The sequence below is a fragment of the Phoca vitulina genome, unplaced genomic scaffold, assembly GCF_004348235.1.
Source record: "Phoca vitulina isolate PV1807 unplaced genomic scaffold, GSC_HSeal_1.0 scaffold7, whole genome shotgun sequence".
In the NCBI taxonomy this organism is placed as follows: Eukaryota; Metazoa; Chordata; class Mammalia; order Carnivora; family Phocidae; genus Phoca; species Phoca vitulina.
The window spans coordinates 33324773-33344842 of NW_022589710.1; the positions used below are offsets into that span (position 1 = coordinate 33324773).

Here is a 20070-nt window from a genome sequence, read left to right on the forward strand (position 1 = left end):
GTGTGTGTGTGTGTGTTGGGGGGTGGGCCCAAAGGAGTGTGGGTAAATTCTAATGAAAACGCAGATGTGATCTAAAGGAGAAGGCCTCCAGGGGTCACATTTCTCCTGAGGTTATTATTGAAAGACTTTAACAACAAAGAAAATGCTATCTTACATGAATCTTTTCCTTCAGATATGTACTTTCATACCTTTGTGGTAAGTAGAAATAACTCAGAAATAGCAGGTGGAGGGACTATAAGACCCATGACTCCAGCCAATGCAAGTTTTGAGTTTAGTATAATGAACACCAGAAAATGATAGAACTAAGTAATTAAGTAGATGCAAAGCTTACCTAGAGTTATGTTTTACCTGGAGTTGTATCTGGTCGTAGAGTGACTGTTTCTTTTTCTTTTTTCTTTTTTCTTTTTAATGGTGATGAAAATGGCAGGCAGCCATTGTTTTCAGTATAGAGATTAATTAGTAATCTGTTAGAATATGCTTCAGCAAATGCAGCTGATTGGCAGTAGCACCTGTCTCAGCAACTGGTAGAATGTTAGTGCTTTCATCAAGCCTGTAATTTCCAGAAGGGCTTCAAAGCTGTGTTCATTAAAGCCTCCCATACTAATTACTTTCTTTGTCCTCTGGGGCACTGTTTTGCTAAATGTACCTCTCTATTTTTATTTATTTATGTAGGTATTTATGTATTTATTTATGAAGATTATAAAAATAAAGTTAATTTTTTAATTTTAAAAACTAAAATTATGTGATAGTCTGTGTACTGTTGTATTTGTGGAACCATCATTTATGTTTAGTGAACACATAATGTTCCCAGATGAAAAATTTACCAGTATTGTGATTCCTGTGCATTGCTTTTGTAATTCATATCATAAATATAAAATATATCTGTAAATTATGAAAAATGATCTGTTAAAGTATAGTAAAATATGATTTAAAGGATGGGATATTATAGTCAACTTTCTAGGAAGGTAGTTTATTTCTGCATTGTTAGGAAGTCTTCTTTCTAGTTGAAATAGTCTTTCTGGTTCATATTTCAAATTACATTCTAATTACATGGATTTATAAACAAGGCACCAATTTGTATTATTGTTTGAGGAAGGTAGTATTTTTGCTTGTTATGAAAAGGAGACTGTACTACTAAGAGAGTATTTAAAAAGGATGAAGAAAATAAAAAGGATGAAGCACATATCTCAGTACAGGTGAAATTTGCATCATTCTCAATGTATTATGGAAAAGTTGAATGTGAATATTTTCTGAAAGTAAAGTTATATGTTTTATTGAACTAGGGTAACTTTCATTTAAAAACTACCTATATACTAATATATATTTTTTAAAGATTTTATTCATTTATTTGAGACAGAGAGAGTGAGTGAGTTTTTTATGTTTCATAAATATAAAGATACGTTGTTAAATACTTGACAGTAGAATCAGTTCTGGTGGTGTATCCTTTCTGTCATACCTTCACAGTGCCTAACATCCACTAAATGTTTGGATAAATAACTGAATTTTCATACTCTAGTCCTGTAATAGAAGAGTGCTTGGCGGATTCTGGCAGTATAGGCTTTAAAATATGGATAGGTTACTTGGCCTTGGGAAACATCAGTTTCTTTTCCTGTAAAATAGGCAAAATAATTATTGTTTCAAATGTATGTGTAGTGCCTAGTACAGTGCATGGCATAGTAGATGTTCAATAAATATTTTGTGTCCTTTGCGTGGAACCCCACTGTTAATAATCACATTCTATATATGCATGACTTTTACTAAAGTAAAAGACAGTTTAGGCAAAACTGCAAGTGAAAAGGGAATCAGAGAATCCCAAACATTCTATTCTATTATGCATTTAGAATGTAGAGCTAGGGACACCTGGCTGGCTCAGTTTGTGGAGCATGTGACTCTTGATCTCGGGGTTGTGGGTTCGAGTCCCACGTTGGGTGTGGCGATTGCATAAAAAAAATCTTGGGAAAAAAAGAATGTAGATCTAATTGCATAGTGGTTTTTGTGAATGTGGTGGTGGTGCTGGTGATGGTGGTAGTGGTTATGTGTGTTTGAAGAAAGCAGTTTGGGATGGTTAGGGTATTCATACTATTTGGTGTTTCCTTTTAGGACAGAAGAAGGATAAAGTCAGTTCCAGCTTGGCTTAGGTTTTTACTTATTTTCTGCAATGGGAATGGCACACTAACTGCTCATTCTGTAGTTCAATGATCTCAAATAGAATCAGATTTGTTATATAGTTTCTGGGGAGAAAACTTTGGAGTAGGGGATTGGAGTAAGTGGGATACTGTGGGTCATTACAAAACATTTGTTCATTCATGAAGCAAACATTCCTAATACGTACCAAGCACTGTACTAGGCACAGAAAGTTTAGTTCTAAATAAAATATCATCCCTTGAATTACTCAGTCTTTATTATGGTATAAAGAAGCTTTCTGCTACCTTTTCACTAAAAAATATTTCTGCTTCAGAAGACTAATAATCTTACCATATGATATTTTTTGTTTTGCTAATACAATATTTGTAGAGAACTGTATAAAGCAATTTTCTTATTTTATTACATTCAGAAATGTAGATAAGTTGTCGTTGGGTAACTAAAAGTTCACCTAAAGTGCCAAGATAAGAATTCTTTCTGGAAACTGTTTTTGTAATTACTATAAGTAAATTAACTAAAATGCTATATGTCTAAAGTTTTAAAAATTTCTGGCAAATGCTGTTTTCCTTAGAATTAATGCAGACTCTTTTAAGAAGGCAGGTTTTGTCTCACCGAATAGTCTCCTTGATGTTTTTCTTTTCTGATCTTTTTATAGAAACAGATATGATTTGCTGGACGCACTGTCCTCTTGGCAACAAATGGTAGTTCAGTAGCAAGACAAGCATCAGAGAAAGAATGTAAAAATAATGCTTTTCAACACTGCCTAATTTATCAGTGCTTAAGGAAAAATAAAACCTAGGACCACAAAAATGAAACAAAATAAAATCTCTTCCTTGGACCCTACTTTTTCTTTAAGCTACTGCCATATCCCTCTATTTATCTTCTAATTTGATGAAAATAATAATCACGTTTGCTCAGTGTTTCCACTTCCTCAATTCTCATTCTTCTATCATTTAAATTGGGGAAAATTCTTTTTATTTTTATGATACATTATGAGGTAGTGGCTTATTTCTGCTTAGTGGTCATGAAATCATAGCAGATTAGACCTGGAAGAACATCTAGTCCAACCCCCAATTCACTCTCCACCTCCCCATTTTAGATTATGAAAACAAAGCTGAGAGTTTTATCACCTCAGTTCATTTTATTTTATTTTTTAAAAATAAGATTTTATTTTTAAGTAATCTCTTCACCCAGTGTGGGGCTCGAACTTAACAACCCTGAGACCAGGAATCACACGCTCCACCAACTGAGCCAGCCAGGCGCCCCTCCCTCAGTTCATTTTAGTTTAGAGGCAGTGCCAGCATAAGTACAGAGTTACCTCTTAACATGCAGGGTCTGATCCCTCATTGACCTTAAAGCTGTTTACTATAAATTTTGAAAGAAATTAGAGAAAGCCATTTCTATGGGGGAAAATGAATTGTACTTACCATAAAATTCTGTGCTACCAGAAAGTTATTACCATGCAGCTGTTGCAGTGATGACAAGCTGATATCACTCTAGAATGAACAGAACCGCATAGTGTAAAAATTGCTGTGCTTGCTACCCAAAAAATTAAAAACAACTGAGTTACCAAAAAAATATTATTTAGAATGAGCAGGTTGAAGGCAGTGCCAGGTATGTAAGTATTCTCTATGCCGTTACAAAATTGTGTGAGAACACACACACATACCGCACAATTAAAAAATATATCTATATCCATATACAGATGCATACATATATATGCACAAATGAAAATCATATGTACATATGTGCACATAGGACACTAACCAACATAGAAACAGTATTTCAGAAAAAAAGAGTTGATTTTCTAAAAGGTCTCCTATAGATACTTTCTCTGGAAATAGTAACCAGGGTTATAGTGGTTTAATGCTTCGAGAACACTGAAATATACAGTTTTTTAATTCCCTTTGGCAGTGTGACACATTATGTAGGATTTGATAAATTTAAGATGTGAGAGGACTCAGTTTATGAAAACAACTACCACTATCATTGTTTTCTTTTTTTTAAATTTTTTGTTTTTTGTTTTTATTTTGCATTTAGATGATTCAGAGACTTAAAAGTAGAAGGCATGGTCTCATTGAAAAGTTACTAGAATGCTGGGCGCCTGGGTGGCTCAGTCGTTAAGCATCTGTCTTCGGCTCGGGTCATGATCCCAGGGTCCTGGGATCGAGCCCCACATCAGGTTCCCTGCTTGGCAGGAAGCCTGCTTCTCCCTCTCCCACTCCCCCTGCTTGTGTTCCTGCTCTCGCTATCTCTCTCTATCAAATAAATAAATAAAATCTAAAAAAAAAAAAAAAAAAAAGAAAAGTTATTAGAATGTAAGCTCCCTGAGTGCAAGGCTTGTATCTGTTTTGATCACTGCTGGAGTTTTTAGTTTTGGACATATAGTTAGTATTCAGTATTTTTTTTTTAAGATTTTATTTATTTGACAGAGAGAAACACAGCGAGAGAGAGAACACAAGCAGGGGGAGTGGGAGAGGGAGAAGCAGGCTTCCCGCAGAGCAGGGAGCCTGATGTGTGGCTCGATTCCAGGACCCTGGGATCATGACCTGAGCCGAAGGCAGACGCTCAGCGACTGAGCCACCCAGGCGCCCCAGTATTCAGTATTTGTTATGTGAATAGGTGATGATAGCCACAGAATACCACAGTATCATCTGAAATTTTGTTAAAATGAGTTCTTAAGTGGCTAAAAGACACATTTCCAGCCTAGGGATAAAAAGCATCCACAGACTTTCTGTAATGAATAAGTGAAAGAAAACAATAGTAAAGTGTGGAGAAGGTGGAGTTGTATTCCTTATGTGCCCTTCTAGTACATGTGATTAACAAAATTTCAATTGTTTATGCTTAGTAAGAGTATTCTTAAATTTATTGAATATGGAAACCTGACTCTTAGAGTTTTCCTAGTGTTCATATTGCTATTCCATATGACCATTCACATGCCCTTTTATATTATTCATTCATTTAACAAAACATCGAGTAGCTCTTTGTTGCCAGGCACTGTGCTGTAGACATGGCAGTGAACATAGGGCCTTTTAGTCTAATGGGAGAGACAGATGTTAAACAGATAACTCTACACAGTTTAACAAACTTACAGGGCTTATTAGCAAATATACTAAAGATGAGACTAGCCTGGCAAGTAAGTCATTTAAGTAAGACAGAAAAATTAAGGGAGTCCTTAAAATTGTGTTAAAGGATTTTCAGAATCATTCAACCTATCACCCTAAATTGCTAATACTTTATAAATTACAGCCTCAGAACTTATATGGTACTTAGCAAAAAATTATATACTGATTTATATGAAAGGATGTTTTCATTTTTAATATTTTTTTCAAGTTTCTATTTTAATTTCAGTTAGTTAACATCCAGTAATATATTTCTTTTAGGTGTACAATATAGTGATTCAACAATTCCATGTATCACCTGGTGCTCATCACGACAAGTTCACTCCTTCATTTTTAGTACTTTTATTATTGCTTATTTCAACAACCTATGCACTAATGATTACTAATGAACTATTTCTGTTGCTGTTATTTTTATTAGAAAATAATATATTTTCTTTAGTAATGTTATTCTAAATGGTTTCTGCATTCCAAAAGTGTGTGTGTGTGTGTGTGTGTGTCTTTTAACATAATGACCAGAGGTTTTTTAAAGCAAATTTCAGAGTTAATTTCATTTCTTATTGAGTGGATTCCAGAAATCTAGATCATATAATTTTTCATTTGGAATTAAATCCTGATTTTAGAGTCAGCACAAAAGGTAGTCTGTGCTTTCCTTTATTTGAGGAGAAACAATAATGATGTATAGATGCTCTAACAGTTAAGTTTTAGTAAATAGTAAACTATTTTTTATAGTAGACTTGAAATTTGCTAAGTAAGAAAAGTTAAAGAATATATTTCAAATTATACTTAAAATTACAGCCATGTAATTTTACCAACCTTGGTTGACATTTCATGTAAATGGAATCTTACAATAGGTAGTCCTTTGCCTGGTTTCTTTCACTTAGCATAATGTTTTTGAAGTTCATCTGTGTTGCAGCACATATAAATATTTTATTCCTTTTTGTTGCTGAATAGTATTCAGCATATTTTATTAATATTAAATAATGAGTTAATATTCATACTGTGTTGCATATACCTCATTTTCTAATTCATCCGCCAGTTGATGGACATGTAGACTGTTTCCTGTCACTCTTGTATTAATGGCAGGTTGGCTACTATGGATACTTGCCTACTATGGATAATGCTGCTAGGAATATCTCATACAAGTCTTTGTGTGGTCATAGGTTTTCATTTCTCTTGGTTAGACACTTATGAAGTACTAAGTCATAGTACATTATTTGTACACTTAAGAAAAACTGCTGAACTTATTTCCAAAGTGGTGGCACCATTGTACACTTTCATCAGAATGTATAAAGGTTAGAGTTTCTCCACATCCTCAGTAAAACTTTTTATTGTCTGTCCTTTTAATTATATCCAATCTAGTGGGTGTGAAGTAGTATTTCATTGTGGTCGTAATTTGCATTTTTCTTAAAGATGTTGAGCATCTTTTCATGTACTTATTAGCCATTCGTGTATCTTCTTTGATGAAATGTCCATTAATTCAGATGTGATAGATCACTAGTGCATCATGTTGTTTGATTTCCTTAATCTGATAATTTGGATAATATAATACTTACTCTCTTGGTGGAAATATCACATTCAGTTACCATATGGCATCCAGAAACTTTTTAGATACCCTTTTGCCTCCAGTCACTTAAAACTCCCAACACTGGGGCGCCTGGGTGGCTCAGTTGATTGGGAGTCTGCCTTCAGCTCAGGTCGTGATCCCAGGGTCCTGGGATTGAGCCCCATGTAGGGCTCCCTGCTCAGTGGGGAGTCTGCTTCTCCCTCTGCCCCTCCCCCTGCATATGTGCTCTCTCTCTCTCAAATAAATAAATCTTAAAAAAAAAACCCAACACTTTCCTCCTAGGACTTGCTAAGACATTTTTGTATATTGGTGATTTAATTTTAATTATGTCAATGATTGTCCTGTAAGGTCTTCCCCAGCTTTAGATTTGAGAAATTTGGCATCTATCTCACACCAAGTTTATTTGGGGAAAGATCAATTGAACATTACAAGGCTAAGTTGTGCATCATTTATGAACTTTGTTTTATCATTCTCATGGTAAACAGAATTACCACTGAGTGATGTTTACTGTTCTCTAAATGCCATAATTTAAAAAAATCCTTTTTGAGCCTGTGTTGTTTTGACCAAATATAAGTTATTAGAATTTGTATAAAAATTTATCTTAAACTATCTAGGATTTACTTATTAAGATCAAACTTTTAGGGGCGCCTGGGTGGCTCAGTCATTAAGCGTCTGCCTTCGGCTCAGGTCATGATCCCAGGGTCCTGGGATCGAGCCCCGCATTGGGCTCCCTGCTCGGCGGGAAGCCTGCTTCTCCCTCTCCCACTCCCCCTGCTTGTATTCCCTCTCTCGCTGTGTCTCTCTCTATCAAATAAATAAATAAAATCTTTAAAAAAAAAAAAAAAAGATCAAACTTTTAAATTGAGTGACCATCATTATATTATCTAAAAATAAGATATTAAAAGGTAGTGGTATATGGTAGAACCCATACTGGACAGGAATTAGGAGATTTGACTCTTACTACTACATGACTTTTGGAAAATTTGTATTTTAAATGCTTCTTTATTCATAAAATAAAGAAGTTAGGGGAAAAGAAAGCAGGCTTTAGAATCTTAAAAGAATTGGCTTCTAATCCTCAACCTGCCATTAATACAGAGTGACCTTGCCAAGTCACATATCTAAACCCCTGTTCCCTATCTGTAAAGTAGGAATAACAGTATTTATCTCATAAAACTATTGTGAATACTAATGAAATAATACATAAAAAGTCCTTAGACCAGTGCCTGGCACTGAGTAAATCATGTTAACTGTGATTATACTAGGTGATCTTTTATGTGCCCACAAACTTGCAGAAAAGATTTTGGATTATATGATTTCATAACTTTAGTAACTTGGGCTTTATATAGTTGGTGTTTAGTGAATGATCACTTTTAGTATGTTTCCCACTGTAATGACTTAAGAGAGCCTGTCTTTTTTGAACATTATTTTCCCTGGAAAGTATTCTAGCTCTTGAAAATAGCCATTCTGTATCATCTTTTCTGGACCTTGCATGATTTATAAAATGAAAATGGAGTAATAAAGTAATATGCATTACTATGTTAGTAGGACTATAAAGTTTCCTTCTTTAATTCTTACAATTTTTCTTTTTCATTTCTCTTCTTTCCCCCCCTAACCTAACAATGTGACATTAATACTGGACTTTTTGTATCATGGCAGGAGAATTTAGTACTTGGGACTTATGAAGAAGACACTTTGAAACAGGAATGTCAAAATGTCACTCAAAATATCCCACTTAGGCAGTCCTGTTCTTAACCTCTGTAACCCCCTGTACTCAGATCCATTGTTCAGAGATTGGATTTCTCTGAGATACTATAAGATTTAGCTTGACAGTTTGATGTTTATTTAGAAAAGTTGTGAAACATATGGAGGTTAAGGCTTAAAATAATGTTAACAAAGTTTTCTAGGTATTTTACTTCTTTTTTTTCCCTGTGTATTACTCTAGCCAGGTAAATAAGTAAATAAGAATAAGATCATGACCTGAGCTGAAACCAAGAGTTGGACACTTAACCAACTCCACCATCCTGGTGCCCCAAGTATATGGTTCTCGATATCAAGTACATTCACATTGTATCACATCCATTTCCAGACTTTCTTGATCTTCTCCAACTACAACTCTGTACCTATTAAATACTAACACCCCATCTCCTTCTTGCCTCACCCTAGCTTCTGATAACCACTATTCTACTTTCTGTTTCTATGAGTTTGACTCCTCTAGCAATCTCAGGTAATTGGAATCATATGTTTGTCCTTTTATAACTGGCTTCTTTCACTTAGCATGTTTTTAAGATTCACCCATGTGAATTTTGACGTGTCAAAATTTCTTCCTTTTTAAGGCTAAATAATATTCCATTGTGTGTATATGCCACATTTGGTTTATTCATTCATCCATCCATGGACACATGGGTTGCTCCTGTGGCTACTGTGAGTAATGATGCTATGAACATGGGTGTACAAATATATGTTCCAAGTTCCTGCTTTTACTACTTTTATGTATATACCCAGGAATGGAATTGTTGGTTCATATGGTAATTTAATATTTTGAGGAATCACCCTCCTGTGTTCCATAGTGGCTGCGCTATTTTACATTCCCACCAGCAATGCACAAGAGTTCCAATTTATAAATTTGATAGAGAGAGACACAGCAAGAGAGGGAACACAAGCAGGGGGAGTGGGAGAGGGAGAAGCAGGCTTCCCGCAGAGCAGGGAGCCCAGTGCGGGGCTCGATCCCAGGACCCTGGGATCATGACCTGAGCTGAAGGCAGATGCTTAATGACTGAGCCATGCAGGCGCCCCAAGAGTTCCAATTTCTATACATCCTTGCCAAAACTTATTTTCTGTGGTTTTGTTTGTTTGTTTTGGATAATAGCCATCCTAAATAGTCATGAGTGTTAAGTGGTATATCATTGTGGTTTTGGTTTGCATTTTCTTTTTTTTTAAATTAACATATAATGTATTATTTGTTTCAGGGGTACAGGTCTGTGATTCATCAGTCTTAACACAATTCACAGTGCTTACCATAGCCCATACCCTCCCCAATGTCCATCACCCAGCCACCCTATCCCTCCCACCCCCCTCCACTCCAGCAACCCTCAGTTTGTTTCCTGAGATTAAGAGTCTCTTATGGTGATTTGCATTTTCTTACTGATTAGTGTTGTTGAGCATCTTTTCATGTGCTTAATGGCAGTTTATGTCTCTTTGGAGAAATGTCTATTCGTGTCCTTTGTCAGTGTTTGATGAAGGACTTTTGAGGTGACATTGTCAGAGAAGCTATTAATACATGACAGTGAACTAGCTAGGGTGATGCTACATGGGATTAAAACTTGTTGAAGAGAAAAACCACAAGTCAGATGCAAACATTGTCAGTGGTTGTTCCTCACTGCCTCAGTTGCACTTTATCACTTGTAAGTCATGGTTTTTATTTATTTATTTTTTTAAATAAAATAGAAAAATGTACTGTATATTCAACTTAGTAATTTAGGGGAAAAGTAAAGGAAACTAAGGGAGGTAACAACAGAAATAAACTATAAATTAGAAAATGGTAGAATTAGTAACTATAAGAGCTGGTTTTTATTAAAAAGTTAGGAAACAAAGAACTTGATGAGCACTATACAAAGAAAAATAACAGAACTAGAGTTAGAATCTGAAAACAGGGACTATATAAAAAATAGGGATTTTTAAAAATTAAAATCTACGCTCAGATGTATGATAAATCTCAGTGTAATGATGTTATATGGCTGAATGGTATTTTATTTTGTATGCTTGTAATCAAATACAGTCCTTTTATTTTGGTTATTCAGTAATTATTTGTTTTCAGAAAAATCCTAGATGTTTCATTCAACTTAGTTTTTAGCACAAAATTCCCTGTGTGTGTATGTAAGCAGACATCATATACACACATTTGGTAAGTAAGTTTGATTTCATTGTAAAGACTTAAGAGAGTAGATGTTTATATGGCAAAATTTCGTGGAGAATAATTTCATTAGTATTCTTCCCTAATTAGAAGCTTTCAATAAAACACTGATTTTACCAAAGCTCTCAGAGCTGGATAATAAATAGGAAAATGTGAGGATGGACTACGCTTTTATATTTGCTGAATTCTACCATTGATGTTGAATAACTTTACTCTTTAAGGCTAAATTTGAATTTAATGATGGATTTGGTTTTCTTCTTCTATTTTTATTTATTTTTAAGATTTTATTTATTTGAGAGAGAGAGTGAGTGAGAGGGAGAGAGCGCACAAGCCTGGGGAGAGGCAGGTGGAGAGAGAGAAGCAGACTCCCCACTGAGCAGGGAGCCCGATGCGGGGCACCATCCCAGGACCCTGAGATCATGACCTGAGCTGAAGGCAGCCGCTTAACCAACTGAGCCCCCCAGGCCCCCCAGTTTTCTTCTTTTAAATCATGTGTCAATTACTATAAATTATAAAATGTGGGTTTCAGTAATATAATGAATTGTACCCATGAATTAGCAGGCTTCATGGATAATATTTTTAAATTTTATTTCCTTTTAAAATTATTCATTTAAGTAATCTTTACACCCAATGTGGGGCTCGAACTCAGTACCCTGAGATCAATAGTTGTATGCTCCACCGGCTAAGCCAGCAAGACTTCCCCAATGGATATTTTTATTTTTAATTTATTTTTTAAAAAGATTTATTTATTTTAGAGTAGGGGGAAGGGCAGAGGGAGAGGGAAAGAGTTCTAAGCAGACTCCGCACTGAACATGAAGCCTGACTCAGGGCTCAATCCCATGACCTTGAGATCACAACCTGAGCCGAAACCAAGAGTCCAATGCTTAACCGACTGTGCCACCCAGGTGCCCCAGGGTAATATTTTTAAAGTGAGGAAGGAATTTAGTCTACAAATAGTAGTAATATGAAAATATTATTAAAAGGTATTGCTTTCCTTCATTTTTCTAACAGGGTCAGCATATTTCATTAGCACCTATTCAAAAGCTTGAAGAAGCTCTATATGAATACCAACCACTGCAGATAGAGACATGTGGACCACAAGTTCCTGAGCTTGAGATGCTGGGAAGACTTGGGTAAGTCTCTAAGAACTTCTCATTGAGTAACTGACGTTTAGGCCTTATCGGTTAGTACTATTTTTAACTTACACTTTAAAAAATTCTTAGATTTTGAATTTTAGAACTTTACTCTTTTGTGAAAAATGAATGCTTAATACTAAGTGTACACATTTTTTTGAATGTTTTTGTTAGGTCTTTTGAGATTAAGATTGGATTATATTAGTTCTTTTTAATGATGTTGTTGGCAGCCATACTGAAGTAGCTGTTCATTTTCAGCTCACTGTGTAATTTTTTAGAAATAGGAGCTTAATTTAGTCATTAGTAAGCCAGTAAAAATATGAGAGTTGTGACCTTGCCATGAAAAGGAGTAGATTTACTCATTGTCTGCTGATAACAGTGTAACTATATTTATGAGAAATAAGCCACAAAGTCTTATTTAGATTTAGTCAAAAGGTATAATGTAGGGCTGGCCCAGTGGCTCAAAAGCCATATTCTGTGCATCTGTTTTGGAAATGAACCTGGGATGGAGACTCTTGTGGGTGATGGAGATGATCACAGTCTGTCTCAGGGAAGCAGGTGGGTATCTATAGTGTCCTTGAGAAGTTCAGGCACAGACTTTGTTGAATGGGACAAGTCATGTCTTGGTCTGGTGTCTCAAGCTAAAGTTTTGAATGAAAAGATGATCTAGAAACCATTGCTTCTTAAGAAAATAAAATAGTGTAAAGAATATAATGTGAAAAGAAAATAATGGGTACAATGAAACAAGTGATTAAAAAGTAATTTAAAAAAAGACCCCAACAGCAAAAACAAGATAGATAAAATAGATAATAAAACCTACATACAAAAATAACAAAACAAAAAACAACAAAAAACCTATATGCATCTTCAAAACCAAAATCTTGAACATGACTCATAGTATTATACATATGAAACTGGAGGCTCTAAGTTCAAATGACTATTAAAATGATAGATAATTTACTAATCTGCTATTTAGTAGATCTTACTATTTTCTTTAGTTCTGTATTCTCTTAAGGTCCTGCATCTTCCAAACATGAAGCTAAGGAGATGTGAAACAAAACCTAAAACTCCTTTTGAGTTTGAGATAACAAATTTATCAAATAATTTGCCTAAGTGCTAAAATTGAAGCTTGAGATAGACAATATAGGGTTTCATGATGTAAAAAGTTATTAGTGATAAAGATGTTGGTTTCTTATCTCTTATTGGGTTAGCAAGAGCCAGAATTCTAGATCTGTAAAATAAGTTTTCTTAAAATCTTTACTTTTAATGTTAGTGAAGACAAAGTATTTAAAATAGTATTCCTTTGTTACAGGGTTTTGCATTTTCTAATAGTTTTTTCATCAAAATTACATTTGAAAGATTATGTAAGTGGGCATGCATAATAACAATGCACAAGTGAAATGTGTGACAAACAGTGCAAAGGATAGGAAGAGGAAATAACTGTTGTTGTAATGTTCTTACAGTATGCATGAAGTGGTATAGTAGTGTCTGGAAATAGATTGTGGTAAGTTAAAGATATTTAATATAAGCCCTCTAGCAACTACTAAAAATGTGAAAAAAAAGAGGGACAGTCAGTTAATAGCAGAGAAAAATAATGAAATCATAAAAAAATACTTCCTTAATGAAAAGGAGAACAGGAAGAGAGGGTTACAAAAATAAAGAAATGAAACAATTAAGAAACAAAATGGTAGTAGATTTAGTCTTAACTTTGTCTGTAATTACATTGCATATAAATGTTCTAAACCAGCACTATCCAATACAACTTTCTGAAATGATAGAAATATTTTACGTCTATGCTGTCTGGTACAGTAGCCCTCAGTTTCATGTTTCTGCTGAGCGCTTGAATGTGTCTAATGCAATTGAAAAACTCAATTTTAAATTTTATTCAGTTTAGTTTAAATAACCATGTATGGTGAGTGGCTCCCATATTGGGTAGCACAGGTCTAAATATTCTAAATAATAAGCAGAGATTGCCAGATTGAATTAAAAACAAGATTTACTATATGTTTTCTATAAGGAACTGGCATTGTATAAAAAAAATATAGTTTCTCTGAGCTTTCCAAGTTTCTCTGTACTTCTTGGATCTATAATTTGTTGTTTTTATTTTGTAAATATCTCAACCATTATTTCTTCACAGATTTCTTTTTCATCAAAGAAAGTCTTTCTGATTTGCTATTTTTATATCTAGCATTTCCATATCACTTCTTTTTTTTTTTTTTTTAAGATTTTATTTATTTATTTGAGAGAGAATGAGAGACAGAGAGCATGAGAGGGAGGAGGGTCAGAGGGAGACGCAGACTCCCTGCTGAGCAGGGAGCCCGATGTGGGACTCGATCCCGGGACTCCAGGATCATGACCTGAGCCGAAGGCAGTCGCTTAACCAACTGAGCCACCCAGGCGCCCTCCATATCACTTCTTTTTATAATTTTCATCTCTTTTCTGAAATTCCCTGTTTATATATATTCTCTACCTTTTTCCCTAGATCTTTTAACTTATTAATCATATTATTTTAAAGTGCCTTTTTGATATCCAACATCTCTGGGTCTGGTTCTGTTGATTATTTTATGTCATGATGATAGATGTATTTTTCCTGCTTTCTTGTGTTCATTATAATTATTGTTTGAGTATTGGATATTCTGTGTCACAGAAAGCAGAGACTGAGATTTATGCCCCAAAATATTTATGTCCTTTTCTTCTGTCAGGGCATTAGATAGGGAATTGAGTATTAAGTCTATAGTTTGATTTTAGTTTGGGTTTTGTTGTTGCTCCAGTTGTTGCTCAAAGGCTTCAACTTCTTCCAGATAGTCTGTTGCTGCTTTGTGCCTAGTATGAGGCTTGGAGTGCTGGAGGAATCTTTTCAGTCTTGCTCCACTCTCAGCTTTCAGCAGCAGGCTCTGGCCGCCTGAGCCACATTAGGGTTCTCTCTTGGTGCTCCTCCCCAGCAATAGAGTGCTTTTTCCTCTTTAGTTGGAATAAGTTTTGTGGTGGGAACAAGGGGATTTCTAAGTTCTCCTTAGTTCTCAACTTTAGCCTTATGAGATCTTGTGTGCTAGAACCTCAGGGTAGTGTTTTCTTGGTGTATCTATCTCTTTCTTGGAGGCAAACAATTTTTGTCTCTTATTTCAGAGTGCAGGTGGGTTTGCTAGTCCTCTCCCAGCCCCACAACTGAACTGTCTTAATGTTGATAGCACAGGAAGTGTTGGCTATAAGACAGTTTTCTGTTCCTCCTGCCCCCCATCACTGCTTTGCATCATTATGTTAGCACAGGTAAGAATTGGTTTCATGCCTTTCCTCAGTGGTTGAAGGCTCTTGTCAGTATAGAGTTGAGGAGGGTGGCAGTAGGTTTTCTACTTCTCGCCCAGTGGCAGCCAACCTTTGCCTTTCCCAGCAGGTGAATCCTGGCTGGTTTTTTTTTTTTTTTTTTAAGTTCATTTCCTCTTGTATTTAGTGTTCTATATTGCCAATTTTTATTGGGTCTTTTCAATGGAATATCCCCCTTATCTTCCTCTTTTAATCTGCTATGATGGTGCTGCTGCTATATATATGTGTGTGTATATTTAACTAACTCTATTAGAAATCTGTATAAAATAGATGTAGCTTGATTGACTGCTTTTTTCCCCAATAATTTTGAGTAAATTGTTAAATTTAATAAACTTTGGCACCTCTTCTGAATGTTGGACCCCTTTTTGGTTTCCTTTTGCCTTTACCATTATGATTTAGATTTTGAAATGTAGGGTAAGTGTCCTTTAGATAAGATATAACCATAGCATTTGTACTTTTCCCGAGTTTTTCATACCTGAAATCTTACTTGAAGCTAAATAAAGGAGGCTGGATCACTTTTTTTTTTTTTTGGTGTTATTGGGTGGGGGACTTTCATTAACCATTGAGTATTTAGAATACAGTTAGTTCCAGAATTTCTTTTTTCTTTTTCTAAGATTTTGTTTATTTATTTGAGAGAACACATGTGTGTGCACACACACCTGGCTGGGGTGGGGGTGGGGACTCCCCGGCAGAGGGAGGGCGAAGCAGACTCCCCACTGAGTGGCAGGGCTCCATCCCAGGACCTGGAGATCATGACCTGAGCCAAAGGCAGACACATAACTGACTGAGCCACCTAGGTGCCCCCAGAATTTTTTGAAGTAGACTTTTGCTTCTCTTAACAAAGACTACACATATATTCTATATCCACAATAGTTACAAGGGCAAATTGTTCTGATTTCAAATAAGTCAATAGACCTTGACTGTAACAGTTTCTTTTAGCCATCTGTGGCTAAGTAGTATAGGAATTTCTAGATCATCAACAGTGATATCAGAATTGCTAAAGGAACAGTGACTTTTTCCTGATATAGAACTATTTATCTACCAACATAGAATTCATCCCACATCTCTTCAGCCTTCTACCTTGAGAAAGGGATTGAATTCTGTACAGACAGCTTTAATATTTATAGCTGGGATCGGCTCAAGCAGTCTTTTTGGTGAGTTATGGCCTCATACTGAAACATTTGCTAAAATAAATTCTAAATTGATTTCTTATACTTTTAGTTCATTTTCTCTTCTGGAATTATTATTTGAAGATAGCTATATGCTATCTTATTTTTTTCTTATTAAAGAAAACTTTATAAATCTAAGGATATATTTTTACCTAATCTAACTTTCAGAAACATTTAGAAACTGAAGAATTTGTTCTCTGAAGTGACTTTTCAAAGAATGATTTATATCCTCAAAGGTGCTGCTCTTAGGGTAAAAGGAATATAAATTTAAGTTGACTAAAGGTATAATAATTACACATCTGTCCTAAAATTTGTCCATGTCTTGCATCTAAATAAGCTCCATTTATCCCTTTATGGTGGGATCTCCCCCTTTCCCCAGTCCTCTAGCTTCGTATTCCTCTCTCTTTTCCTATTACAACAAAATTTCTGTTTTATATTATGCTATCCTACAGAGGGAACAAATTCAATTTTTCTAGAGGCAAACAGAGAATAAATTAACTACCTTATTTCTATTTTCTTATATCTTCTTTGAAATCTGTGTGACTTGGTGAAGTTAAGAATGGTACACTTTGCACTTTCACTTTAGCTAGTGCAAAAGTATGTGCAAGCACTTTCAGAATAATATTAATTATATATTTTGGGGAGTAGGTGATATAAGGTCTTAGGTGGCATTGTGTCTCCAAAGAACTACATTTTTGTCCTTATATATAACTTTGAAAAAGGATGAAATCAAAAGTACATTGCCATGAAATTTTTGGTGTTTTTTACTAAGATCTTTTCTAAAGTTACTTAAACTTGAGAAGCAGAAGAAGAATAAATGAAAATTTTTCATTCAGGAGGGTATTATGAATGGATAATTGTAGTTCACATTGCACTGGTAGTACTCTTCTGGTTTGCTCAAGGCAATATGTAAACATGTTTATTAATTCTGTGCCAGTGGGAGAAAGCATTGGGAAAACTTAACTGCTAATTGAAATTCCGTAAACAATGGCTTTCGTGGTTAGTCTAGTAGTCTCATTGATTGGCACTCTGAGACTATCTTTTTAGTAATCAACTGGATTTCTAGTTAATGTTTTACTACCTTCCACCCAAAGACGAGTTATTCCCTTAACTGATATAAATTATGAGTGCTTATCAATTTTGTTCATCAATTTCGAAGTATTTAATCAGATATCTCTACTGTTTTAGGTAGATGGAAGTGATTTATTTAATATGAGCTTTTCATTTGTGAGCTTATTACAAAAATAAGGAAAGCCCATTGTTTTATAAGATAAAATATGATCTTTAAGATCTCTTCTGTTAACGTAACTGATATGAGTGTGTGCTATCAGTTATGATAGCTTTATTTTTTACTTTTTAAAGATTTTATTTTTATTTTATTTTATTAGAAGATTTTATTTATTTGAGAGGGATAGAGGGAGAGGGAGAGAGAGAATCCCAAGCAGACTCCATGCTGAATGTGGAGTCCCATGTGGGGCTTGATCTCACTACCCATGAGATCATGACCTGAGCTGAAATCAAGAGCTGGATGCTTAACTGACTGAACCACCCAGGCACCCCTAAAGATTTTTATTTTTAAGTAATCTCTACACCCGGTGTGGGGCTTGAACTTACAATCCCGAGATCAAGGGTTGCATGCTCTACTGACTGAGCGAACCAGGTGCCGCAAGTTATGAGAGCTTTCAAAAACAGATGTAAAGTTTGATGGCTTAATATCTTGAGTTCCTTCCTTACCAGATGCTAAGATTAGTTAGCTATTATTACATAATCAATAGTGAAAAAATTTGTGACAGTAATAGTATTGAATTGACTTAGTTAACTATAAGAATAATTAGAAGATAGTTTTTTATTTGATCTCTGTCAGCACCTATCAGTTTTGTTTTCTTGTGTAGCCATAGACTACCTTGATAAAACCAACCAACCAAAAGTTAACTAACCTGTTAACAAATCTATTACTGTTAGCAAAACAATTAGAAGTGTTCATTCTTGAGGGAATCGTACAGGGTATAGTCCCCAGAATAGAAGATCCACCTTCACAGTAACCTTGGAGATGCTTTCATGACCTTTCTTTTGCTCTTAAGAACTGTTTTTTTTTTTCCAGTTGATAAATCAGAATTTTATATATCAAGAATTTGAGATAAGACATTGAACCTAGTCTATCAAATTTTTTGTTATAACACTCTGTCTCCCTTCTTAAGGACTTCCTCATTGTTGCCATAGAAGACTAATATATCATTCTGGTCGTGTCTCTTTCTTATTAATATCTTTCAATGGCTCATCATCACCTGCACAATCTGACCCCTATCTTTATAGTCATATAGCTTACCCCCTTATACTTGGTGTTTCTTAAGAACCTTATAGTGTCTCACATATTTTTGTGTTGTTGCTCATGCTGTTTCCTTAGCATTTTCCTGTTGTCTTATATTTGTGGCACAGTCCACCTGGTAATTTCTTTTCCTCCCTATGCATGAGTTGTCTCCTTTTTTATTGGGATGGTATTGTTTTCCTTATTTATTTAAATGAGTCAGCTGTGTAGTAAGTCTATTAATCCTTGAGATTTTAAATTTTATTCTTTTTTTTTTAAAGATTTATTTATTTATTTCAGAGAGAGAGTGGGGATGGGGGAGAGGCAGAAGGAGAGGGAGAGAGAGAATCCCAAGCCGACTCTGCACTGAGCACGGAGCCCAATGCAGGGCTCTATCCTATAACCCTGAGATCATGACCTGAGCCAAAACCAAGAGTCAGATGCTAACCGACTGTGCCACCCAGGTGCTCCTTATTTTTTTATTCTTTTTAAAAAAGATTTACTTAATTATGAGAAGGAGAGAGGGAGTGCATGAGTGGGAGGGGCAGAGGGAGAGGGAGAGAGAATCTCAAGCCGACTGCACACTGAGCACAGAGCCTGACGAGCGGGACTCCATCTCATGACCCTGAAACCATGACTTAAGCTGAAACCAAGAGTTGGGTGCTTAACTGATCGTGCCCACCCAGGCGCCCCTTAGTTTTTTATTCTTACATTGTTTATGATATGCAGTAGTTTTAATTCTGAGCAGTGGATGTATTGATGATGTCCTTTTAATTTTCCATTGTTCTTCTACTAGGGAAGTCCTAAACCAACACAGAACTTTATATACATTTATATTCTAAATTTTGTGTAGCTTCAATTTTTATATCTAATATGGCACTTAATCCACCTGGAATTTATTTTTTTTATAAGGAGCTATGAAAGAATCTATTTTTTCAAGATGGTGAATCAATTGGCCCAGACCAGTATATCCAGTAATACTTCCTTTTTCTACTCATGTGTTTTATTAATATAATAAGACTTTTTCTCCACTGCCCTTTGTTTTCCATTAATCTATGTTTCAATTTTTTAACAGTATCACATAATTATTAATTTAAATTTATGATATGTTTTAATATTAATCTGTGCATTTATTTTCTATTGTTGTGTATCAAATTACCACAAATTTAAGTGGCTTAAAACAACATCCATTTTTATCTCATTCATTTTCGGTGTTTGTGAGTCAGCAGTCAGGGCATGGGTTACCCAGATCCTTGTAACTCAGGTGTCACGTGGTTGTAATCAAAATGTCAGCAGGTGCTGTGATTCCATGTAAGTGAGGCTTGGTGGTGGGGGGGGGAGTTGTTTTCCAAACTTTTATATTATTGGCAGAATTAGGTTTTTTGCAGATGTAGAACTTATGGT

The 20070-nt window shown here is 35.1% G+C and overlaps 1 protein-coding gene across 1 annotated transcript in view; it reads left to right on the forward strand.

Moving 5' to 3' along the window:
- Positions 1 to 20070, forward strand: part of MNAT1 (MNAT1 component of CDK activating kinase) — a 198640-nt gene that overhangs the window by 110842 nt on the left and 67728 nt on the right. Inside the window, exon 7 of the mRNA XM_032405247.1 lies at positions 11750 to 11871. Coding sequence (XP_032261138.1) covers positions 11750 to 11871 — 122 coding nt within the window. The remainder of the gene's footprint in view (positions 1 to 11749; positions 11872 to 20070) is intronic.